Genomic DNA, 26,979 nt, shown 5'->3' with positions numbered 1-26,979 from the left:
ACCTAAGCCAAGGTTTGTATGCAGCTGCCTGTACTTGGACTCGTCAGGGTCCTTTTTCCTGTGTGTGCACTACAGGGTTTCTCATTTCAGGCGTTTGAGGCTTTCTTTCTTTGTTACCCAAACAAGAACAGCCAGCCACAAGCACTGTGTGTGGCACAGAACCCAGGCAGCAGTGGCTGCAGTCTGGCAGACACAACCCTTTGGCACAGCGACACCCAGGCCACGTTCACCTGGGCACAGCATAGGGAGCAGGATGGGAAAGTAGGCCTCCATTTTGGGCCACAAACAGAATTTGGTTTCTGTCACCCAAAACAGGTGTTTTAACCCCACGTAGTTGGCATTGCTGTGATCAGCCTGGTCTTTATCTTCTGAAATAGGTGTCCCACATTGTGGCTGCAGAGGGGCTGTGGATGCATGGCCCAAACCTGGGGGCATGGAGGGGTTCCCACCTCTCAGGACTGGGACACACCCACCCCACACACCCTGCATCCCACCAGTAGGGAATTGGCCACGTGAGCAGCAAGGGAGCCATGGGGCGCTTCCCCTCCAAGAATCCAAACTGGCCAGGAGTGGGACCATGGAGAACATTCACCTCACCTTCAGATAGTGGGTGGGCATATCAGGTGAGGCTGCTGGACAGGACAGAAGTCAGTCAGGTGCAATACCATTGATCTTGTTGACTGTGAGATGGAGAGGAACCTGTGAAGTCCCATAACTTCAGAGGTGGTGGGACAGTGGAACAGGTTGTCCAGGGAACTTGTGGGTGCCCCATCCCTGGAACAGTTCAAGGCCAGGTTGGATCAGGCCTTGAGCAGCCTGGCCTAGTGGAAGGTGTCCCTGCCTGAGGCAGGATGGTTGGAACAAGGGGATCTTTAACATCCCTTCCAACACACACTGTTCTGTGACTCTATGACTCTATGACCTGTGTGGGTAGTTTAGCTTTCTCCCTCCAATTAATATTACTCTGTGCTTAAATCACTAAGAATGACCTGCATTTGCCCTGCCAACTCTTCAGTAGTCTTCTCCAGCTATCACTCTTGTTCCTTATAGTTGGAATCAAGTTTTGGCTCAACTAAGTAAACTTTGATCAGCAAGGATTGCAGATCTTGGTGCTCATCCCTCTTCCTAGATATATTGTGCTTGTGTTGGAGCCTACTTTGCATGAGTGTAAATCCCCTGAAAATAGGCCCATTAAAGAGCAGCAGCATTCATTAATCCTCTAGCATGTAATGCCGACCAGAAGGAACTTTCCAAGGGATTTGGCAAGGGCAGGCAATGCTTTGACTGTGGCTGTGAAGGATCTGTGGTCTGAATGGAGGCACCTCAGATTTCTTGCCCGTAGAGAAAAATTGTCTACACACATACACATGGAAGGGATCATCAGCCTTTACATAGGCCACAGAGGTTTGGGATTTCTTCAAGAAGTTGGTAACAAGATTGTGTAAGAATCAAATAGCCTTGCAAATAGCTGTATCCCATTAGTCATGAGAGCAAATGCTGGGCTGAATTAAATGTTGATTGTGGCTTATGAAGTGTCTCTGTACACATAACCTTGGGCAAGACCCAGAAATTCTGGGCGCTGCATTTGAAAGGCAGCTGGCTAAATAACCATGGCAAAATAATCAAAAAAGCACTGTTTATTTGCTCAATACATTAACCAAGTGATTAGCCGAGAAATGAGAGACCCAGAAGAAAGAAGAAACCTTTCCCTTTGTGTGAAATTTGTTTTTCAGACTTTCCACCAGTATTACACATTCCTGGAAAACAAAACTAAGCTCAATATATCTCAACTCAGCCATGAAAGCTTTCCCCAGACTGAATGATCAGCTCAGTGCATTGCTCAGATCTTCGTGCAGCTCTTGCTCCTTCTCTCACAAAATTTGAAAGGCAGAGAGGTAATTATGCATTACTTACAGCCCTGTCTTATGAGGGGCAAACATTAATTCAGGAGTTCTAGAGGACTTCAGGCAACCAAACCTCGGTGTGTCCTTGCTATTTAGTCATTCCTGTATTTCCCTTTTAGCAGCTCAGACTTTCACAGGCGACTGATTCTGCTACCAGACAATGAGTAAATCTGCTGTACTTGGTGTCATTCCTGATGTAAGCTGGCTCACATAAAATATTTAATTCTGTTTGAGAATTCTTACTTTGTTCTCTCCTGGTTGTCCAGGCTCCTCACTCAGTCCTTCCTAAGTTGCACTAATCATTTGCAAATTCTTTCCGCAGGCCTCTTACCTGCTGTAGTGACTGTGTTCTCTTAGCCTTCTAGTACACTGGGAAAAAATGCTCTTCTTTCTCCTTGAGAAAATTATAGGGAAGCTTTCTGCCCCTCTTTCTCTACTGAATCTCTAATCAGTGTTAGATCACTTTTAGGACATCATGCACTGATAATCAAAGAATCCTCCCACTGCTGTTAATGTGCTGCAGAACAAGTATTTACAGAGTCTGTGAACTGCTAATAGGTAACTCTGTGCTTTTCTTTCTAGGCATAGGAGAAATCCTCTATGGGCCATTAATATAGTGAGGGAGTGGTTGCCAAAGCACTGGATTTGGGGCCTTTTGAGTTGCTGTAGAATGCCCTTGCTGGCTACAAATTTCTGCTCCAAGTGCCCCATCGGTCCTGTGTCACATTTCCTGGGTCTGTGCAGATATCTCCCAAGACTTCCAGCTGTCTAAAATGACATTAGAGTACCTCTGGTCTGCTGTGGTCCTCCATGGCCTCATCTGGGATCAGAGCTAGATTTAGTACTAGCTTCGGATCTGCATCTGGACTTTGGGCACCAAAGCTAGTATGAATATTCTCTCTTGGGACACAGCATGACCTCAGTGCCTGCCTGTGTGTGAGGTCTGGATGTGCCTGCACAAGCAGGAGCACACAACCAGCCCTGCAGGGGGGAGGAACAGGACAGGGGGATCAGTCCACCCCTTGTGCCTCTGAGCAGGAGATGGATTAGGCTGGCAGCTGTCCCCACCAGTGCAAGGTCCTGGAGACAGGGCCAGAGCACAGCCCTACAGATGTGTGGGGTAAGATATTGGACCAGGGGATTATTGAATGAGTCAGATGTGGGTAAGACTTGATAGACCTGAACTGAACCTGGGCTGTTCTCTGGGTCAAACCAAAGAGCAGGACTTTTGTGGAAGGAAGGTCTGGGCTATCAGGAGTCAGGCAGGAGCATCTCTGTAAAAACATGGAGAGAATAACACCCTATCCTTCAAGTACACTCAGCAATGAAAACAGCACTCCTACTGATTAAAGCATAATAAATGTAATGAAAAACACTGTGAGCTATTAGTGACTGCTCCCTGTTATACATTTGGTTTAAGTCCTTTGAATGCTGATAAACTGTTTTCCCCCGTAGAAAATCTCCCTACGTTATTGCTGTTTCCCTTACCACATTTGCAGTCATCACTGGTAAATTCAAGTAATGAATTCATGAGGAGTCTGGATGGCATAATAATGCTGTCTTGCACACTACCACAGCTACCACCCAGCAATCCCAGGATGCTTAACCCACCCAAGTGGATTAATCCTCACAGTGTTGTTCTGCTGTATGTCAAGGCAGTGAAAGTCCCTACAGGCATAACAGAAACCCTTCAGGGCACCATATTTCAGGGTCCATGGGGCAGAAAGTCTATTTGGTACCAACCCAATGCCTCTAGAAAGTGTCAGATCTGCTCTGTGTGCATTGTGCAGACAATCTACATATGGTCCATAAATCTGCCCTCCTGGGATGTGTTTGGCTCCCCAGCACACAGACTGGGTATTGCACGTGCAGGAGGGTGTAGGAGGTTTGGTGATTCCACACAGTGGTCTAGCACTCAGGATATGTAAAGTCCACCCAGTACTTTTAAAAAGCACCAGAACAGCTCATGGTGTGAGCATTTTGTGCAAGACAGAGCAGGGACTGTCATCCTTTCCTGTATATCTTTACAGAGAAACAGGATGAGGTGAAATTACCCTCCTGAAGATGTTGGACCCTCTTGCTCACATGCTATGCAGCAGCTCTATGGACGTGTTATAAAAATGTCAAGGGGATTCAGCTGTCTGGCATCCTGCTCAGATTCCTGGATACAAAAAGAGTCAGCAATAACCAAGATGCACATTAGCTCTAATCAGAGCACTGAGAATCAAAAGAGGAGCAGGATTGTTAAACTGTTCACCAGGAAACATTTAGCAACACAGCTTTGGTATCATAAATGTGCCTGACTTCACTGCTAATACATTGAGCAACACCATAAAACTGATATTAATGTGGTTTTTATGAAAGGACCAGCAAAGTGAGTTGTCTTACTCTCAGACAGAATGAAAATCAGGTCAGTAAGGATATCTTCAATTCTGAGCACATGAACCGCTCACCACGTCCAAGAGGACCAATCACACTTTTGCATATCTTGCTGAACTGGAATCTAATTCAAAAAGCAGGACTTACTGCAAACCAAAATATACTGTATTCCATGCATTTTCCTCCACATGCTGAACTGGGAGGTAAAACATTGATTTCTAGCACATACCCTATTCCTGCACCATTGATGCAGTTATATCTCTGCTGAGGTGTAAATGTTCACTGAATTACTGAAACCCTTGTAATGTTGTAAAGGAAAATGCTAATCTTAACGAGACACACACAAATGCCTGCAAAACCAAGAAATCAATTGTAAATAGATAAGAATAAAATGTATCTTTATTTTCATTTCCATGGTCTGTGTGGCCTTGCAGTGAACTCCAATTTAGAAAGGAGTTGAATAATGTTTTGCAGCTGGTCAGAAAATGCAAATCCATTTGCAGAATTTTTTAGAATATCACATACACTGTCCCAGTATAACAGTGGGAAAAAAAATCAGTGTATTTTTGAAACTATTTAGAAACAACAAAGAAGGTGTTTTTTAATGCTTAACTCTAAGCTTTGCCTGAAATATTAAATGCACACACCTAGCCATCACAAAAACTACAAATGTCATGAATTTGTTACTGGGAAGGATTAGCTGAAATGTACACTGTGTTACAGTGTACATCAAAATGCAGCAAATTATTTCTGCAAAGGAGCTGTATAAGTTTCATCATGTGGTCTCCCTCATGTTTGCTCAGGAAAAAAAAATGGAATATTCACTTCTGTAGCCAAAATTCTGTTTTGGGGAATGACGGTCTAGGGGAGATAGGCACAGAATGAACCAGGTCCTTCTGGCTGTATCTCTCTGCTGTATCCAGCTCCGTGGAAACTGCTCCATTCCAATTCCACAGCAATATCCCCCTGCACCAGCCCACAGGGATGTCATGGAGGAGGATAATGCTCACAAGGTCTCTATATTTTTGGTGTCAAACGGGAGTGGGATTTGGATGTTGGCTGGAGAACAGAAACAGGAGCCAGGGCACCTGGGAAGTGCAGGCAGCCAAGGCAAACTGCAGCACTGCTTCTCCACACACACTTCCCTAGATGAGCAATTAAGGGACAGGTTTAGGGAGTTTATGTCTGTCATATTGCTGTTTGGAATCAAAAGACAAAACTTTCCAAACAATATTGAGAGTGGTAAGAAAAAACCAATTCTTTAATGGAAGCTTTCAGGTGCACAAATATGGCTCTGCACATGCCTGATACGGTATTGCTACAATTTTTATAAGGTTAAATAATTAGTACATCTAGCAGGTACATCCAATTGGAGATCAGTTGCCCCAGTAACCCACCCTGGGGTCTGCCTCTTAGCAGTTGGTCCAGGAGGTTGTTTGCCTTATGTGTTGTTATGTCTCTCAAATTCTGGTGAAAAACCAGGTGTCCTCGTTAGAAATTCTCTTCTTGAGAATAAGACTAAAAAGAATTTCAAGAATGTGTTAGAAAGGGTTAGCTTATTGTTCTAAAATGTGAAAGAGGGCAGGAAAAGCACTAGAAATTATACAACTATATATTAAAAATCTACAAAGCTACAAATATATGAAAAAGCTAAAAATCTTCAGGCATCAATATCACACAGTGCAAGCCCCACCACACCTGTAGGCTATGCCATGCCTATGCTGCTGGTAGACCCAACCATTAAGGTGCAACCTTGGAATGTTTTCCGTGATGCTGACCCCTAAAAAGCAGAGCCAGCTTGGAGCATCCAGATGAAAAGCAGCTTCTGCAATGGTTTTTATTGTCTTGAACATTTTCACAAATGTAATGCAATATTATACAGCTAACTATACGGTTCTATTAAAAAATCACTCATTGCTTTGGTCCTTTCTGAAGAAAATCTATGTGCTTGCAGACCAGAATATTCTGCTGATGAGGAATATTTTTCTCCTGGCAGGAATTCAAGCATCAAAATGTGGGTTTTTGTAGCTGTGGTGAATAATCTGTCAGCAGGGAAACCATGACAGCCTAGAAGAGGAAGAAAAGAAAAAAAAATCCAATCACATTGGAAACAGATACTCCATAAAAATAAATAAGGGGGAAATATTTTCCAGCTCTGAAGCGTTGTGTTGAAAATTATTGTCCTGACAAAAATGGCACACTGAGATTTATTCACTAGAATTTCTGATGATGAATCAGGCAAAAGCTGAAAATCAGTTAGGAAGTTCTGTATTGTAGCTGATTGATTTTCTCAGTGTGGACAAAATATATTAATGGACAGCTTAGGAGCAATTCAGACAAGCATTTAGATCAAATACTGAGGCCTTTGTGGCATGCAGTGATGTATTCTCAGCTACTTCTAGGAGATTCTGTAGGTACCCAGACATCACATGGGCTGACTTGTGGATTTCAGCATTTTCCATTAGCATCAGTGAGAGCCACACTGGAATATGGGCTCTGAAATTTATACCAGTTTAGCTATACTTTCTGTAGTAAAACATGTAAATCCTCCCTGAGGTAAACAGTGTGCCATCTACCCCTCCTGCCCTGCCTGCCCAGCCTTAGGCATGGCTGTGAAACGGGAGTGATGGGACTGTCAGCTTAATAAAATGTGGTGTTGCAGAATCTCTGCTGTCCTTCCCATGCCTGTGCACGCAACAAGCACCACGCTTGCTTTGCCTTGACAGGGCATTACCTGGTTCACACTGCTGTGATTTCACAGCAAGGTCTGGCTGCACATTGTTATTTTGGCCCAGCACTGGATTTATGAGGGTTCTCCAGGGGCTGTGAGCTTGCTGCCTGTCCTTCCTTTCCCATCATCCCTGCCCAGTGTGACAGGTCACCCCAGGCACACAGAGGTGGCTGAATTACAGCTGTGCAGCCTCTCAGTGTTGCACATTCGTGGCTGCACTCAGCACTGCTTGATCTACAGCTGAGCAAATAATCTATTCTTCAGTTTTCTCTCTGTGCTGAGTGGTAGAAAATACTATGTAAACAAGACCCATACATTCGTTATTTTTATAGCTTGATAAAATACAAAGATGACTTTTTTTCTTTCCCCCCACCCCCCAAAAAACTGTGCACCTGGAACCCAAAGTAAAGGGATTCTTTTCTTTTTAAAAAAGTAGTATTTAGGGCAATTAAATTGCAAAATTAAAATTTAAAATATGAGCCTTTTGTTGAATTTTAAGGCCAAAACTACGAATTTAACACAAATTTGTTAGTACTTTTCACTGTGTGCAATGTCTGAGATTTTAGTAAACACAATGCTCAACCCCTTATTTATTCATTTGGAGCACATCTAGGCTTCCTCTCAGAGCTATGACAATGCCATTTTTGTTTTTCTTTTCACCTCTGAAAGTTTTCACTAGCTTCTGTCAACTCGGTGGTTCTAAAGCCAAAAATAAATAATAGGCTACTGAGATCTGGCAGTAATTTTCTGAAATTCTAGGAATGCTGAGAGGGGAGTTATGGTTTATGTTAAATGCCAAGTGTCCTCTCATGGTTCCCACAGATCACACAGTGTTGCCCACAACATAACTTCTCAGGATCTTTCAAATCTTTGCTCTTCCAGCACTTTCTCAAGGAAAGTTCCCATCAGTGTCAGCAGCAGCTTTTCCTGACAGAAAATAACTAGCTTTAAGTGTTTGGGAAACTGTAGTTTCTAGGACCAGACCCTGTGACCTCAGCTTTTAACATGTTTTAATTGAGAAGTTGAGATAATCATTAGAGTAAATCCAGTGATTTAATTACCAAAAAAATAATGGTTCATATTGTAGATTTCACTTAATGATAAAACCTGGGTCAAGCAACAGCAGATTATCACCAAAAGATCACATTTGTGCTACAAATATATGTTGCCTATAGTCAAAATTGTGATGTGCTCTGGGGCGAATTTGAAACATATGTTTTCAACATTTACTATTTATTGTGAAACCAGGCTTAATTCAAGCCTGTAATGTAAGGCAGAACAGAACTGACCCTAATGTCCAACTACACTTATCTTCTCTTTTTTTTTTTACCATAATTGTCCATTTTCTGTTTTCAGCCTCCTGGAAAACCAATGACCGTGGAGAATAAAATACTTCATCATCAACTTCTTCAGGTTTTCTGGGTAAACAATGTAAAAAAGTCCAGTTGGAAGCAGCAGATTTTGCAGTCTGTAGATTAAAAAGCATATAAAAATAAAGACGTAAGTGAGGACATTAGTAAAGTCCTTAACTAGTAAAAATGTTAACAAATTTTATATTAACTCCCACTCTGGTTACTTGGATGATGAACTCAGAAGAATTCCACAGACTGCGAAAGAATTCCTCATCTGTGAATAAGATGGAATATGTCCATGCAAGTCTGTAAGAGTTCGATGCTGACTTCACAAAGTCAAAAAGTCACTCCAATTTCTCTGACTTTAGAAGGGGAGTGAGAACGCCTCTGCTGAACATGTTCAAGAGCTGGGTCTCATTGGGAAGCTCTGAAAGAGGCCAAGCCATGTGGAGTGTATGAAATAATTCAAACTTTGTTATCTTTGAGAGTTCTTTAAGCTGGAGGAAGGTTTGCATCTGAATTTCCATGGCCCCACTAAAAAACCCCCCAAATTCATGCTTTGTTGATGTTGAATCTGATAAATGCAAACTGTAAGAATGTAAACAAAAACCTATATCTCAGTTTTTACCTGCATTGTAATCTGATAACCTTGAAAGGCCTTTAGTCTTTCTTTCTTTTCCTCTTCTTGTCCCATGCTTATCCATGTGTCTGTAACTAAGACATTGGCACTGTCTGCAGCTTCCAAAGGGTCTGTTGTGAGAAGTAACTTGGTGCCATACTAATGTGAATCAAATAAGGAAGATCACTAAGACAAGGAACTTCATTTATAATGAAAATAAGCTCTATTCGAACAATTCTACTCAGCTGTTCCTTAGGCTCCTACCTCTTTGGAGTTCTGTTCTGCTATTTTAGTTATCCCAAGGTCTGGTTCAAAGCCCTGACAAAAGAAATAATAGGCAACACATCATGGAACATGTATAATATCTTCACTATTTAATAACACTGCTTAAAAACCTACTGACTGAACCATTTGCCATGGAAGAATATGTTTCAGAACTGTAAAACTTGAAGAAATTATGTTGATTTTGTTGAAAGTTTATTTTGCAGATAAAGTGGTGGCAAGTGTTCTAAAAACATAAGAAAAATGTATTTTGACAGTCACAGAATTAAATTCATACACAGTATTTATTTTTTTGGTTCTAAACTGATTTAAAAAAATATTTTATATTGTATTACAATGCAACATTCTAAAATGCTGCACCACCAATTTAAACCAAATGAGATGCAACACCTCCACCCATCTGAAAAAAGCTTCAATTTTTTTTTGGTGGGGGAGAGTGCATTGGATGACTTTGTAAGGCTTTGTCAAATGGAATTGTGATTCTCCATGATTTATACTCCTGTCATTAATTCCCATTTCTGATGTTGGACTCAGCAGAATCACTCCCGCTTTGCATCAAAATAACTGGATCGGGATTTTGGTTCTGATAACAGGCACTCACGATAGATGTGGGCACCCCCAGCTGGGGCCCTTGAGCAATGCCTGAGTGTTTGAGACAAGCCTGGGGGAAGTTTGCCTTCCTTTCTCCACGAACATGGTTTTTCTCACCCTGGGAGTGGCAATCCGCAGGTGCATTCCCAGCTTCGCAGCGCTCGTCATGAAGGACTGGAGGACATTGTTGCCGTCCCCGATCCAGGCGATGGTGAGTCCCTTCAGCCCTCCATAGTGCTCCTGCCAAAGCAATCACAAGCTCTGGGGTTATGTTCTGGAGGAGCTGGGCAGGCTGATGGGCAAGAGGAAATGATCAGACAGCTCTGCACAAAGGCAGCTGGCTACATTCAATGCTACCTGCATGGACCACACCTGAAATTACTGCTCCTGCAGGATGGTCATGGAGGGAAGGCCCCCCATGTCATACAAGAGGGCCTAAGTGCAGCTGCTTCCCTTCGAGAAGGACACGTTGGAACATGAGCCAATGGTGAGGCTCAGGCTGAGGGATTCAGCACCAGACACTAAGTGAGTTTAGCATCACTGATGTACAGCTGTTCTTTGGGATTCATAAACTAGAGGAATGTTAGAAACTACTAATTAGAGACTGTCCTAATGCCTGGAATAGAACACCTTTCAGCTTTCCCCCAAAATTGTGAAAATACCCCTACTGAGCTTTGCTCTGGCTTGGTTGCCTCTACATGCTGTTCCCTGTGGCTGTGGCCATGCCCTGGGAAGGCATCTTCACCCCACAACTGCACAGGACACCAAAGGGCAGCACTCTGAAAGCAGCTGTGCCACGCATGGCCTGCAGCATTTGTTCTCCATTGTACAGCCAAAGAGTGTGGTAGCCTGTTAACCCCTGATTCTGCGATGCCATGCTCCCCCTGATCCCTGCCCTAGCCCTGGCCTCTCCCTTGGTTTCTCCCTGTTGGCTCCTGTACCCCAACCCTGCCCAGGGACCGCCCCTGGGCCCCTGACAAAACCACCCCACACCCAGACCACGAGGTCTCTCTCTCTCTGCCTCCGAGGGCACTGGGACAAGATGTGAATAAAGCCATCCCAAACCCTCATGAGGGACCCTTCTCTGCCTTCTTTACCACCACTGCATTGTAACACTGCTGGCTGCCAGAGCCACATCGAGGGGCTGTCTGAAATGGACTCCGGGATGTGACCAATTGCACGGCCCAGGGAAACCCCCGCTGTGCTCTCAGGGAGCTGCAGCCTGCTCGGCAGAGTCCAGCTGGTACAACAAAAGAGTGCAGGAATTTTTTTAAAAATGTGGATTATCCAAACTTGAAACAGCATTACAGAGTTAACTGTGGCTTTGCCTGATGGCACTTAGAGCCTGGCCATGTGCAGTTACTCTGTCCCTCCCCCCCAACAGATAAGGCCTAAGGAGGAACAAGAGCAAGAGGGGTTACGTATTTCCAGAGCAGGATAATTTGAGGCTTCTTAATGAGCCTTGTTTTAAATATGCATGTTTATAGGCACTTAAGCTGATATCAAAATTTTTTGAAAGACATAACCAAATATTCCTATAAGCCTGCTCTGTAAAACTCCACCTCATGACTTGAAAAAATTTCTGGAGAGCCTTTTATTCTTAGTTCAAATCTGGGCCATGTTACGATTGCATTGTAGTAGCTGGAAGCCAGACAGCACTTCAACACTTTGTGTGGCATGATTCAATGCTTGTCAGAGAGGATAAGCATCCACATTTTACTGAGTGGCAACCTCGAAGGCAGTTGCAGAAAAGATGCCAAAAGACTGAACAGGAAAAAGGGCTGGGACCACCCCGTCCTCTCCTGGCGGCAGTTTCTCCTAAACAAATAGTTTGTGAAGTTGTTCCAGAACAAAGTTACTGGCATTTCTTCCAGAGATCACAATTTTGAGTCAAAAATAGCAGTACTCGAAATATGGAATGACATTAAAGTGCTGTAAAAATCTAAACATAATAGAGTCCTAGACTGCCCAGGCTCAAAGGCTACAACTATGGTATTGCAGAAATATCACTTTTTCTGCCAAAGTTTGTTAGCAGCAAGCTTATTGGCAGAGATTGGATGCAAGGAGAACAAATTTACAGGAAAACAAATCAGGACTTTGTGGACATGGAAGCTATTTCAGTATAACCATTCTGTAGGTCTCCAAGGATCTTTCAAAGTCCTTCCACATCTCCTAGCAATGGTGCTCCTAGGAGAAGGCCGAACTGAAGCATTTATTTAAGGTGCTGTTTCCATTTAGCGCTTAGTGGTAGTTGAGACTGGAACCCACAGCCAGAAGCAAACAAGACAGTCCTGAGTTCTTTTCATCTTACTGTTTAAAAATAGACATCTCAGCCTTAATACTCAAAGCATTGACTAGAGTCACAAATATACTGCTGTGTTAAACAACTTCACCTTATTGCCAGCTGCTACTCTACATTAAAAGAAGCACAGTGCATACTAAGTACTTTCCTCTGTTTTCCCAAGCCACTAGCTGTTACAGATAAAATATGGAGTACTGGACGTGTCTGTATAACGATCCCTGATATGCGCTGCAAATTGCGATGCCGCATCTGCAGTGCCTACTGGATAGAGTGGACATAGCTGAACTGATTTTAATGAAGATGTTATGCTATTGGAAGGAGTCACAGCAAGGCAGAATCAAGCTGTGTGTGTGCTAGGGGAACCTGTTTTATATCCTGTTCTAGGCTTTATGCTGCCACTGGTGCACTGCTGCTGTAATTCAAACCTCTTCATCTAAAGCCAGATCACTGTGACTGTGCTGCCTAAAAGCAAGCACACACCCTCAGCTTCCAGCAGAGTTGAGGTAACTCTGTTGGTCAGAACCCGAAAGCTTTGAGGCAACACAAAAGCTACTGTAAATGAGACACACTTCCCCTCCTGCCCACTCCCTCTTTTACAGTATGTGCTTATGCGACCACACAGATGAAATCGTGCTAAAAGTGTTTTGCCGGGATGGTAACACTCTGGATTAAATGAGAGCCTTTACGCTACCTGCTAATTACCAGAGCCTTGGAAGTTATTTTCCCTTTGCAGCCCTCTCCAGTTTTTCCAAACTTTGTTATATTGATGTAGGCTTTACACCTGTATGGGTGTTCTGCAGTTTCACTCTGTATTCAGAACATGACTCCTAGTAAAGCCACACAAAAAAATAACATGTTTAGAAAGTCTAGAGCCCTTCTCTCTTATGAAGCCTCTTTGGCACAATAGTAATTGCTGCTGTAGTGCCATAAAACTTGCCTTTGTTATTCTCATGAAAAATCCCAGCTAAATAAGTAATACGGACTTTACGTTCAACTTTCTCACCCTCATGTTGCTTTTACAATGTTTCATTCTGTTTTTATCCAAGGCTGCAGTGTATCAGTGTATCCAACCCTGGGAAAAAATAAGCATGCTCAGAGATTGGACCCTGCTGTACGTGTGGAGAAGACTGGGTTAACTAACTAGGGACATTCGTGTCTGCCTCTGCCTGGACTTGCTTCCAGCGAGACTGAAACTCTGACACCATTATAGATTAATTCTGAAATGTTTGACCACAACTGTCATAACAGCCCTCAATTAAAACAAGCTTTTGAATAATGAATCAATAATCTGTCAAATTTTAAAATGAAATGCCGGCGACGAATCAAAGCTTTAGCCCTTTGGGAGACAGTGCAATCCAGTAAATGAGAAACTGGGCAAACTTGTATTTTCTGGCTCTCAAACTGGGCTTAAGGCAAATGCTGGGCCAGTTATCTTTCTTACTCCCGCACTGTTTTTTATAATGGTTATTGATACAGTATATTCTAGAGGATCAGGACAGAACTTAGCAGGGATTTCTAATAGTTAGAATAATGAAGATGATGATGGGGATGAATTTGAAAATTGTAATAATTTGAGGTCGGGGTCACACATTGAGGAGAACTTCAGAATATGTTTCAGCCCTCTTCAAGCTGGGCAACACTCTTTGTTATGCTGTTTAAAAAGAAATCTGTGTATTTCTGATGTATTTCTTATGCTAACCATTGCTTTCTGAAAAAGAAAATTCCCCCCAGACCAGTGACATAAAAAGCTAGTGGCATATGGATCCACTCTAATTACCAGTCTGGCCATCCTGCAGTCAGTTACAAGTGAGCTGATTCGGCCAGTGACATTAATATCAATTGAATCAATGTCAATACCCAGGCTGTCTCTGGAATACAAATTGTGTGATGCTGCCCTCCAGCCAAGCTGAGCAGAGCAGAAGCTGAGCCACAGCTCCTGCCCAGGACACTGAGAGGCACCGGGTGGACTCAGCACGAGGCTGTTACACGGCAGCAGCACAGCAGAGGAGTAAAGGGGCTCAGTGTGTGCACACTACCAGCACACAAACTCACAGTCTTTAAAGGCCAAATCCCCAAACCCTCAAAATCAGGTTCTTTACATGTTTGCAACCATTTGGAGTGGGTTATAACTCGGTTCAACACAACTTTTAAGAAAGAAGGTAGTATATAAGCACGAAGAAAAACATTTATCTTGGCATAATAGAGGGCATTAACCCTGAGCACAGCATTAAAGGACAGAGCCAGCTTAGACTTCAAACGTGAGGGGATCCAGGTTGCTCAGGAAGAAGGCACTGGGCAGGAGGATGCTGAACCTGAGGAATCTCACCCCAATATTCATAACAGGAGCACACTGTAGGATCTGAAAAGAACACCCTGAACATTTACAGGAGGAGAATTTTCCCTGAATACAGAAGGAGAATTCACATCCCTGAAAATAAACCAGCTGCGTTGTTTGGGGGGTGCGATGGACTATACTAAAATAACCATACTAAAATGCACCTGAATAGGGAACCAGAAGGTATAAGCAAGAAAACATTTTGACAAGACAAACCAGGCAATTTTGTAGTTTCAGACCAAAGACAAAGTACTTGAGGAGGATTCAAGAAGGCACATGACAAAATTAATAGCGTATAGAAAATGGAATAATAAAAATGTGCTGAGCATGAAGAGGGCCAGAGTGCATGTAGAGCTCCACTGGAAAACACAGAAGAAAAAAGAAGAAAAGAGAAAAAGTACATTTTGGGTATGTACTGACAGCAGGGAGGAACAGATCCAGGCAGAAAAATATTTATGGGGATAGGGAAGAGACATTTTTTAAAGAGAAATAAGCTCTACAAAGATTTGTACATTTAAAAGTTACATTTAAATATTAGGCTAGCAGTCTGTGCCACTATTGTAGTTTGCATATATGTATAAATCAAATAAACTGCCTTTGCATTGCGCAGAAACAGTCTAAATGTTATATATGGACTCTCAACTAATTTAAAGAATTGGTGGCACCATTCCGCATCCCTGTATTAATCTTCTTGCAGGCAGTACTTGGATGCTATCTTGCTGAAAATCCCATGAGAAGCTTGATTGTGGTAAGTAGCAACTAGACCTGTGTCTCACACCTCTTCAAGAGTTAATCTCACTTCTGTGACCCGGTAAAGTTCATTATATGATTAAAACGTTTTTTCATTACATGCCACTCCAGTCTTCTCCAACCCACTGTACAGTGCAAAGAGGAAAAGGAGCAGAGGAACAGGTCAGAAAGGGAAAGTTCAGGCAGTGCCATCAGCCTCAGAGAGCTGCTGAGAGCTCTCCCCTGCCTGCACCTCTCTCCTGGGTAAGAAAGCAGGAAAGTGTGTCAGCAACCAGCAGTGCAACATGCCCTTGGCATAGCCGGGTGGCCACCCAGCTGCCCTATAAAGATCTCCTGACAAACTTCTGGCTAAGGAACATGCTGGAAGGAATCAGGGAGAGATGGGTAGATGGAGGAAATTGTGCTCTGCTTATTTGGCTGAGTGTCAAAGTGCTGCAAATTTTAAAAGCCTTCCATGTCTGTGTAAAAGCTAAGCCATTCCTTGTGATGTAAGTGCTCACTTTGTCATGACACCTCTCCATGTCAAATACTTCTTTTGTTTGAGCACCAACTGTTGTGGACCTATTTCTTCATCAGGTAAAATGGGCAGGGGCACTCTTTCCACAGACATCCTCCCTGGTGTTTGATGCTGCAAAGACACCCCATGGTGTTGGTGCTGCCCTTGGTATTCAAACCAGGGAACAGTGCAGCCTGTGGGCTCATGTTCACCCAGAGTTTCTACCGTGGCTGCCCTGTATGAGGATGCAACGGAGGAGGAGCAGAGGGTGCTCAACAGGGCGTGTACTCATCCTGCTGTTTCCCATAGGTTTGCCCCTAAGATCAGTGGAGAAAGAGATACATCTCCAGAAGGTGATTGAGGCACTCAGTGGTCTCTCTTCACTGACTGGAGGTGGAGTAGAGGGCAACAGCACTCTGAACCTGTCTTCTGGAGTCAGTGGCCTACGTAAAACCAGGTTTAGGGGCAGAGATATCCATGGTTGTGTGGACTGTATCAGATTATTCCTGAAGACTGTTACTCAGAAGTGATAAAATGCTAATTAACAAGGTCTTTGCAAGACAGAACACCCCACAGAATACAACCAGAAGATTCTTCTGACTTATATTTGCACACAATGTGTATAATGATATTATGACATTCTCATTACAACTTACTGTCTTATGCAATATGAACATTGAGGCTTGCTCAATGTGACTTCACAAATCTCCCTTATCCTGAGGTCTGTGAAGCATCTTAGTCTCAAGTTCACTGATTTTTTCTGGTCTCTTCACTGTGAGTATAAAAAATTTACAAAAAACCACTTAAAATAAAAAAGGAATTTTTGCCAAACACGTGAGTCTTTCAGTATTTAAGGTTTAAAGCATGAATACTTTAATATTACTCTCACTAGATCTTTCCCACATACTGAATGCCCCATAGCAAAGTCTCCAACAGTTGAGAAACACAGCTGAATGAATTAGGAAATTATTCTGCCCTACCATTTTCAAGCAGTGTGGTTTTTATTCATTCAGAAAGTAAACAAGGTCAGAGGAGTTCATCATAGTTGTCAACCAGCCCTGCAGTATAATAATCTTTTTTATAAGCCAGATCCTCAATTGATTGTAAAACCACATAGTCCTTCTGTTCACAGATAAACATCTGGTATTCTGTGTGTAAAATGTTATCCTGCTGTCAGAGCCACTGTTACATTAGATAAAAATACAAAATACAATCTCTTTGAACTGTTCTGTGATGTGAGCAAAGTTTAAACTGGTTAAAGTGCCTGAACACTAAGCATTTGTACTGGTAGCATTAACTGGCTTTTCAAAACAAATTTGTTCAACCAATTTCCTAATATATAAATAGTGACTCCTTTTAAGCTGTCCATAGATTAGGGTGGAATCAAGAGTGAACTACTGAGTGTTTTTAAGTCAGTGGAAAAACTTCTGCTGGCTTTGACTGAGCCAGATTCTCATCTTTGTCTTAATATGTAGAGCACTCTGTACCTTCTTTGAATTGCAGACTAATTCCAATGAAGTACTTCATTTTATGCTTAAGTTCAGTCCTACTACAGCTGATAGGACTACGTAATTGTTTTAAATTAAACAGGTCCTTAATTATACTGCTGGATGATGATCTCTTTAAACAACAAGCGCCATTTAATTGCTACTTTGAAAAACCTAGGGATGAAAGGTTTTGAAGATGACTTCCCCAAATACTTACTAAGACTTAGCAAAATAAAAAAGTTATATTTTTACCTGAAGAGTTAGGTAATCAGCTAAAATCTGGAGAGGATGGTGTAAGTCAGACAATCCATTGATTACTGGGATCGTGGCTTCTTTTGCCATTAGGTCCAGATCATTATGGTTATAAACTCGAGCCAAGATTGCATTTGTCATGCTGGACAGCACCCTAGAGATGGCGGAAAATACTCAAGTCAAACATAATAAATATACCCCTGTTGCACTCTTCAGTGTGCAACACATAAATATTAATGAGAAATGGTAATGAATCAATATTTTTCAGCTATCTGAATAATTTATTACGCCTGCAGAACAGACTCAAATGTAGCCATTTAACAAGCTGCTAATAAGTAAGAAGTTTCACTTCCTAACACTATGACAGTAAGTAAATGAAAACTGCTGCTTATTTTATATCTTTTTCTCTTTAGCATTTCATTGTAGATGAAACATTGATGTTAAGCTCTCTGAACTAAGAGAAGAGATTGTGTGATACTGTAACATTTGAAGACTTTGATAACCTCAGAAGAGAGAAGGTATATGATTTTTTCAGTGTTTTAGCAAAGAACAAATGTAGCATTGACTGAATATTACAGACTCTATATGGTAGCCTGACTTTGTGAGGATCAGCAATACAGACCTGTTTTAGATTACCACAATTGTTTACTGATCTTAATAAACACAGAAACAGAGCAGGGTGGGGTAGTTGGCCTGCTTTCTCCTACCTACACACTTGTGTACTGACTCACATGGTATCAGCATTCAAGTAATGCCCAAATTTGAAACTCAGTGTGAGGAAAGGGATTGCAGGAGCCCCTGTACCACTCTGGCATTAACCTCATTTGCTAAAGTGTGAAAGACACAGAGATCAGCACAGTATTCTCTGAATTTTTTAGATAAATTAAATATGGATTGGAACTCTTAATTTCTCTGCGTTTCTGTGTTTTAATCAGGCCCTGAAGCCTGACTTTGAAGTAGCATTTTGTGTGTTTTCATGTAATCTGTAATAGGACCTTAAAACAAAACGAGGGAGCACTGAATTAGAAGTGTATGGAAAAAATCCTTGCTGTATCTGCCTTCCTGATTAACCATAACGAATTCTTGCATTGCCTCTCGTGGAAATAGGGCTGTTAATACCACCATCAGCAAGGTCTCCTAATGAAGTCAGTAACAAGTATTTTCTACTGACACCAAACATTCCTCACACAAGCAAAACTCTTATGTGACAAGACTGCCTGTAGAGCTCTCTCTGAAGAAAAGACTGTCAATAGCAGCTACAAATGAAAAGGAGGAACTGAACAATGTTTTTACTGCTTACAAAATACTGGAACAGTTGCTGTTGGTGCCGTATTTCTTCTTAGCTCACCAGATCCTTTCTCTGGGGGAGACCTGTTCTGAACCTGCCATCAGGGGTGTGATGCATGGGCCCTTTTATTAGCCATCTCACAGGTGCCCACCCTAAACAAGACATAGCCAGTCCCCATCAGCCAAGGAAAAGGGGCAATCACACTGGGAAATTGCTCATTTTCCTTATATTTTTTTTCCTTTAGGATGTCAGGACAGTCGATTTCTATTTGGCACAGCTGATCAAGAAATTAAAGATGGTTCCTTTATAGGATATGTCATTAGTGGAAATTCAGCCATAACCACCAACTAGTGAAAACTGCTGGACTTTCATCTTTAGTCTGTTGAAAGTAGATATCAGACTTATGAGACAACTGCCAGCAAGGCATGAGACAGTCCTGCCAGCTTTTCTAGATGCCATATTTTACAGTGGAAAATCACCTATAAACTGGCTTTATTATTTGTGAAACTAAAAGAAAACTAAACTTGGGGGGGAAAAACACAAATAACCCTCACCTGGAGGTCTCTGATTACAGGGGAATGATTAAGTCTCCAGTAATTGAATCAGTTTGAAGGAAAATATGTAAGGCTAGAATTGCACAGGAAAAAAGGTCCTGAATAGATAAGAGTCTTGTCAAAAGTGAAGTTTTGTAAGCTGAGAAGCTGTAAGCACAGGCTCATCAGGTGACCACATTCAAGGTTCTTATTTTATCAACCACTAAGTCTTTCTCTCATTTCATTCTTTTGCAAGACTGTGAGACTATGAACTTCAAAATCCCAGAGCCTGGAAATATGCTATATTGGAATACTGGGTACATTAGAATGCAGCATATCTCTCTTTTCAAAGTAATTTTTATTCCTACAGAGAAAACCTGGACTTTTTTCTTCAACTGTATCCTCTGAAGGGTCCGAAATGAAACACAGGGTATGGTATGGCAGATCTCTGAATTTGAAAATGGGACATTTGCATTTATTTTGTATAGAATACTGCTATGCAAGGTAATTTTGCTTTTGTTTTGAAAGTCTATTTCCATTCAAAAGCTTTAAACTTCTGACAAGACTACTTCACTGTTACTCATAGTCTCAGAGGGACATACGGTAGATCTGTTCTCAGCAAAGTAAACCCGTTCCCCATAAATGCAGAGATTAATGCCCTAATAATTCCAGTGGACTGGTAAAATCATCCTATGAGTTCTTCAGGGCTGCCACTGAACCTTATGGCCACTGAGCCTTAGTGATGCCCAGTGGAACTGCTCTACAGTGGGAAATACAGACACAGTACTTATATTTCATTTCAGGTAATATATCAGACATGCTAAACAGCACTGAAAGGCTTAGAGCTCCTTAATGGGTGGTAACTTTTTGCCACTGTGTCAGTGCAAATGTAAATGTCTTGTGAAGCATGGAGGAGCTGATTTATGAGCAGGTAATAAGTCACTAAAAATATGTTCACAGCAGGCTTTCAACCCATACCTGCAGCAGTTCTAATAAAAACTGTGACTTTTATAGATCTGTGCCCCTTTCGCTTTAAGTCTCAATCTCAAGTACTTCTAAGGCTTTCAGAGCCCCAGACACATGGCTGTAAATATTTGAAATACCCTCTGGGTCTACTACAGGCATTCTTTTTTTATTCTTACATTAACTGAATGAGGTTGGGATGTCATCTTTCATTCACAAGAAGCACCAAGGAATTAACACTCCAGTTTTTCTTTTGGGTAAACTGCTCAGCCTTAATTATGCAGTCAGTAGTACTTCTGCTAATGAGAGCAGGAATGGAGCAGAGCACCTGGGATTCTTTAAGGATTTGGGAAAACCCCCTGTCCACTGTAGCAGATGAGAGCTGTGACTCAGCAGAGGAGCAAAATCCTCAGGTCAGAGTCATAAATAGGGATTTGTCCTGAAAGTGCAAGCAGTGACAGAGAAAAGGGGGTTGAAGGCTTGCTTGGGAAGTGGGTATTGTAGCAACTTTATTCACAGAATGGGGATGCCTTCAGAATGGCTGGAAGATTTGTTTACTTCTATTTATTTCCTCGTTTCTTGTAGTTTATTGTCTGCCCTTTTCCTTTTTGCTTGTGCAAACAAAGGCCATTCAGGACACCATAAACAAAAGATTTAATGTCCCTTTACTGTCCCATTTGGGAAGAAGAAGAAATGAAAACTGGGCTATATGAAGCACATCTGTTTTTGTGTCAGAAAACACCTGGATTTGCTGTAGGGTTGGCATCTGAATGGCAGAGAGCCTCTGGGTGACAGTCCTGCATGGCTGGCGGGACAATGCTTGGAGAGGTTATTGCAGGGAAGCACTTTGGAAGGACCCTGACTGCATCTTCCCCCTTCCTGAAGATTTGGCCACTGGGGCTCTCAGCCAGCTTTACAGTAGGACAGATGAGGGCTGCAAGGTGATTAGAGGGATGGAGCACCTCTCCTACAGGGAAAGGCTGACAGAACTGGCATTATTCAGCCTGGAAAAGAGAAAGCTCTAGACTGACCTAATTGCTGCCTTCCAGCACCTGAACAGAGCCTATGCAAAAGATGGAGAGGGACTATTTACAAGAGCCTGGAGTGACACGACAAGGGGGAATGGGTTCAAACTGACAGAGAACAGGTTTAGATTGGATATTAGGAAAAAATTCTTTACTGTGAGGGTGGTGAGGCCCTGGCACAGGTTGCCCAGAGAAGCTGTGGCTGCCCCATCCCTGGCAGTGTTCAAAGCCAGGCTGGATGGGATTCTGAACAACCTGGTCCGGTGAAAAGCATCCCTGTCCATTACAGGGGGGTTGTAATGAGATGATATTTAAAATCTCTTCCAACACAAAACATTCTAAGATTCTATTGTTGCAGCTTTCTCTGATACTGGCAGAGTTATGTGTCCAGCAGAGAGTGAGAGTTAAGTACTTTCAAGCCTCAAAGGGACTGAGATTTTTACTTTCTACCATCAACACCCATATGTCTTCCACTTCAGTAGTTAAAAACAAGAAAGGAAAATTTTAAATGTTCAAATGTTTGCTCTTTTTTCTTAAATTCTCCTTGGATTTCATCACAGAGAACAGCACCATAGTTCTCAAACAATCTCTCCCACTGACTGAGAACTGTGATATTCAGCAGAGGCAATGGAACTCAGCTGCCTGATTGCATATTTTGAATTGAGCCTGATGAGCTTGACACTGCATATCTTTCACTAGAACAATAGGGACCACTCAGACACTGCTAACCTTCCAACAGCTGGGCCTGGCTGAATCGACCTCAGGCTGCACAAGGGCTGCCTAGAAAACAGGGTAATGCTAAGGGTGGATGAAGCTTTAACAGTTGGAGCGCTATGGAAAACAGCAGGAGCACCTGCAAAACATGACCTCACGTTTTGCCTGCTTTCAGCAGTATCAGAGGCACTGGAGAAAAACCCTGACCTCAGGTCCTGCCCACCACAGCATTGGAGATAGGCTGCTACCCATCCCTGCAACCATGTGGAACTGGGCATGATTTCGATCTTCCGGGGATGCCAGAAAGAGGGAGCCATAGCCCAGCCTCCACAGCAGTTCTGACAGTGGGTACAGCTGGGAAGGAGGGCACAGGAAATCTGAAACTGGCTACAAAGTGCTGGTCCAGTTTCATGCTGCTGAAATGGGGGGATCAGAAAGGCCCTCAGTGCCACCCCTGTCACTGCTACTACAGCAGGCTAAGGCCCACCAGCGGCTGGCCTAACTAAATAATGTCTTTGCTTTTTGATTTTGCTCCCAGAGCAGCAGAACCAGAAGGTCTGGGTCTTGTTGGAATATATGTGCTATCATCAGTGGAGTTACACTACTACTGAGGTTCATAAAATGGTTTCATTTGTAAATGTAAGCCTAATTAACACTCTATATGCCAAAATAATTCTCAATGTGGGAAATGTTGGATAGCTTGAGTGAATGGAATAAAGGTTTACTGAGATATGGATTCTGTGAGCTGATCTGTAAATATTTAAGAAATTTGGACTACCTTCTTGCATTTTCCAGAAAGAAAATACTAGCTTCCAAAATTCTGCAAGACAGATGTCAGCCCAATCAATTACCAAGTACGATGTTCAATCAAGTGATATTTTACCAACCTTGCTGTATCTGTGAGACTCTCATTAGTGCCCACATGTATGTCTTGTGTTGTAAGGAAGGATGGATGTCCTCCAAGGAGAGCAAATCCTACAGTGAAGAAAAATTTTTAAAAAAAGAGAAAGTAAACACCAGCACCTCATATTTACAGCCAAGATTCAAAATCTTCATGATATAAAATACATTTACAAAAATAAAAGTAGAACTCAGCAGGACATCCAAATGTTTCAAACACCTAATAATATACATGCTAAAATGCTGAAATAATTAGCATTTGACAACAAAGTTTCAAATAAATATGCTTGGAATAAACCCACTCAAATGTATGCCTTACTGAAATCCTTAGCCATGAGTTCTGATCTGTGATCACAGGGACAGTCATTCAAGCTCCGAGGCTACACATTGCCACAAGCATCACTGTGGCTCTCTGTTAAGAGCCAGGAAATCCATTCATCATGCTGCATTTCTGCTTCAAGGGCCATCCGAGTCGCCAGGTGTAATTCCACATCCTTGCAAGTATCTACATTATCTTTCATGTAAAGTCACTCAGGCAGAAAGCCCTAACCCTCCTCATACACTGTAGCAAACTTGAATTTGGTCTCAAAAGACCAAGTGCCTTAAAAATGATAATGTGAGAGAGAGAAAAGGAAGGGTCTCAGGCCCTGCCAACATCCGTCTACCCCACAGTAGTTAGGAATTTACAAGGTGGCCCAAGGAACTGGATGGGTTCGGTATGAAGAGTAAAATCCACGCCTGAACAGGAGACCATGGAAAGACTCGAGCATCATTTAAGAATATCAAACACTCTGGGGAACTTCAAAGGTGTCTGAATAATGTTTTGGATGAAGACAAATTACATGTTCCAGGCAACTCTCAGGTTCTCTCCTACCTTATATCAGTTGCACCACCAGCAGAAAGCTACCACAAGCAGCCATCTGACACAGATACAGAGAAAACAGCTTCTTTTCATTAATATTTGAATCTCCCTGGCTTTGCCTGGTTTGAGTCTGAAGCCTCTTTCTACTGAATCTGAGTGTAAAGTCCTTCATGGCCAGACATTGGGAGGATGGGGCCTGATGGGGCTGTTTTATGAACTGTCACAGATGGTTTAGCATAAGCCTAGCACAGGTAACAGCATCCTACAGTTGGGGATGTACAAAGTATAGGATTTGAACTGGGCTGTAGGTAGCATTTTCTGTGTGCTGGTGAGCACTTTCCACATAACAACTCCCTTCTAGCACAGAAATTGTCTGCAGGGAGACCTGGCTCTGTCACTAGTATTTATGATGGAGGAAATTTCCAGAGAATCTTAGAGTGGACAAACCAGCCTTGTTGAGACAACACTGTGGGGGTGTGAGTCTTTTTTTGTGACAAAAATCTAGAAAGAAGCCTGTCTTTATTTACACTGCCAGGAAGAGAAAGGCTGCATACAGCACAGAAGAGCAGAGACCCCCACTTTGTTTACAAAAATGTGATGTCTTGGAGATTCTGATGAATTTCATGCTGTTAAAAAAAAAAAAAATTAAAAAGAGAGAAAAAAAAAAAAAGAAAGGAAAAAGCAAGAAAATACGAGAAGAAAAGGTCAAAAGCTGCTCCGGCTTGTTGTATCCATTAGATGGCACTGCTGACAGATTCAGCACTGCAGCCTCAGCACGGTGGTTGTACAGGTCTGCCATAGATCAAAAACTTCATCCCACAGCTACTCTTTAAAAGAGGATTAAATCAGGACTGAACACTGAAACCTTTCACAGATAAAACCAACAGGTACAGGCAGCAGGCCTGGGCCCCACAGCTGAGCTGCTTACACAGAGCAACCCTTTTACTGACTTCCATCTCATTCCAGCAGCAGGGTTGAGGTGAGGTCTTCCACTTCGTGTCAGTTCATCCAGTCTCAAGAGTTTAAAATACAATAGATAAAAATAATACTGGAAATTCATTGTCTTTGGACTGTCTCAATTTCCTTAAATGTCAGATTAAAAGTAATGATGCTTTGGGTCCCATCTGAAGGACAAATTTCTGCTCCCTCTAGTCACTGTACACTTGCTTTATTGAATGGGCCCTTTTAAATTTCTTGTTTTCATTAAGGATTGCTCCAAATCTCAACAATATTGCAAGTCAGATACAGCTAAGTTTTAAGAATGAACCACCATTTATTCTACTATTACTTTTTTGCTGTTAGAAAGGACTGTCTATACATTTGTTTGTTGCTTTCACCTCCCCTCTGCAGCTCAGACACAAACACTGTATTTACAGGAAAGTGTATGCAAACTATACATTACAGCCAGTTTATTCAGTGCAAGTTTTTAAGTTAAGACCTCAAGGAGGAATTGTCGTTGGCAGTAACTTCTCTTTCGCAACTTCTTGCTCATATGCAATTATGTCAGTGATTTATTCCTGCAAGTTCCACACAATACAGCAGCTCTACATTTTAGGATTCTAAATGCATACATTTTGGTAGATGATTCACAGTCCAGGCAGGCTCCAATGGACATGTTCTGTTTTCTATAAATGATGGCCAGGTAAAAAAATGGGAATCTGAATGTTTATTCAGAGTTGCCAGATGTCAGGCAGCCCAGTCAGAGCTGCCACCTGGAGTCTGTGTACATAGAGGAGTCCTGATGTGCTGGGCTTTCTGCTCACGAACTGGCCATCTGTGCAGGGCCTGGGAACATATTTCCATCCAAAACTTTCCATCTGGAAATATAGGAGCTCTGTGCTCTACCTTTGTATATAGTTGCAGAGACAGAATCCTTTTCAGATTCTTTCATCCAGACTACCAGTAGAAAGCAAAAAAAATTATGACTTTTGAAGGTATGCAGGCACAATTTCAGCAAATAAACACTGTAATGCTGTGTTAAACTGGGGGATCTAATCCTCTTTGTTGTCACAACCTGGTCAAATCCAAAGCCACATGCTAAATATTTACATGAATCGTGGTATCTTCAACAAACTACTAAATGTTCATAACCCAAGTCCAGAATAGATTATTACCTCATGTCCACACTTCTCACTACTGTTAGTTTTCAAAATACACAGTTTCATGCCTCATGCTGTGGCACACTATTGACCCCACTTATGCAGACTCTTTCAGACAGGGCACGAGTGAAAACTTCATCCCAGACTGTCCCTGCTGCATAGCACAAGTGGACCAAAATGAATCCTGTAGTTCACATGTTGGCTACACAGTTGTGGGGCTGTCACCAGGAGACACACACAGTCATCTTCTCAAACTCAAAGGAAGGATCTTTTTCAAAACTTCAAGACATATGGATTTGCATTTATTAATTTTCTCCTTGCCTGCCAGGACTTACAACATAGAAAGTATTTTTCCATTTAGACTGGTAACAAAGAACTCTCCTAGGCAGCAATTACAGAATATTCCTAAAGCAGAAGCAAAAAACTGATAAGCAGTTTTTACAAGTTTTTTTATCTACCCTTTGGAGTGGAGAATAAACTAAGTGTGCATTTGGCCCCTCTGTAACGAGACCAAGCTAAATAATACTTAGCTATTCCAACAGAAAACAGACGCTGTATCCCTGCCATGTAATACCATCCCCACTGCATTAGTTCATATGCTACGATGCAATTATGTCTGTGAATCTGTGTAGCAGTCTTGAGGCATGGCCATCATGTTCCTCTCACCCCACTGTGTAAGGGGTGTGAGGTGGAAGTAACTCCACCAAAGCCAGTGGCAGTGAACCCCTGTAAGGCTGTTAAGATCTTGTATATTCCAGGACACAACAGGAGAGGGTAGGCTGAGCTTTCCTGCCTGCACTTCTTCCTCTCCATTTCTACCCTGTGAAATATTGTCTGCATTCAGCCTCTGTGAAATGGTTGGATTTATTTATTACTTATTCACTGAAACATAACTGCAGCTGTATATTTTAAGAGCAACAGTGACAATCACAATATTTTACACCAAAGTTATAACAAAAACAGGGCATTCACCTTTGTGCCATGCCTGAGGATGTTTATTTTACAAGTAATATATGACCATGTGAATAGTTCTGTTTTCAAAAAGTATGCAAGATTTTATGTAGAATGGGTATGGGATTCTGACTGTGAAGAGGTGACATTTTCCAGTGTAATAG

General features: G+C 42.1%; 1 protein-coding gene across 1 annotated transcript in view; it reads right to left on the bottom strand.

The window, feature by feature from the left end:
• Positions 1-5,022: 5,022 nt before the first annotated feature.
• Positions 5,023-26,979, bottom strand: part of OTC (ornithine carbamoyltransferase) — a 33,515-nt gene continuing 11,558 nt past the window's right edge. Inside the window, exons 4-10 of the mRNA XM_032100919.1 lie at positions 22,891-22,978; positions 17,481-17,634; positions 9,976-10,098; positions 9,250-9,303; positions 8,995-9,144; positions 8,345-8,482; positions 5,023-6,350 (exon numbers count right to left, since the gene is read on the bottom strand). Of these exons, the coding sequence (XP_031956810.1) occupies positions 6,291-6,350; positions 8,345-8,482; positions 8,995-9,144; positions 9,250-9,303; positions 9,976-10,098; positions 17,481-17,634; positions 22,891-22,978 (767 nt within the window). The 3' untranslated portion in view covers positions 5,023-6,290. The remainder of the gene's footprint in view (positions 6,351-8,344; positions 8,483-8,994; positions 9,145-9,249; positions 9,304-9,975; positions 10,099-17,480; positions 17,635-22,890; positions 22,979-26,979) is intronic.

This window comes from Corvus moneduloides, chromosome 2, assembly GCF_009650955.1.
Source record: "Corvus moneduloides isolate bCorMon1 chromosome 2, bCorMon1.pri, whole genome shotgun sequence".
In the NCBI taxonomy this organism is placed as follows: Eukaryota; Metazoa; Chordata; class Aves; order Passeriformes; family Corvidae; genus Corvus; species Corvus moneduloides.
The sequence above is the reverse complement of the archived record's forward strand: the minus strand, read 5'-3'. Positions and strand labels throughout refer to the sequence as shown.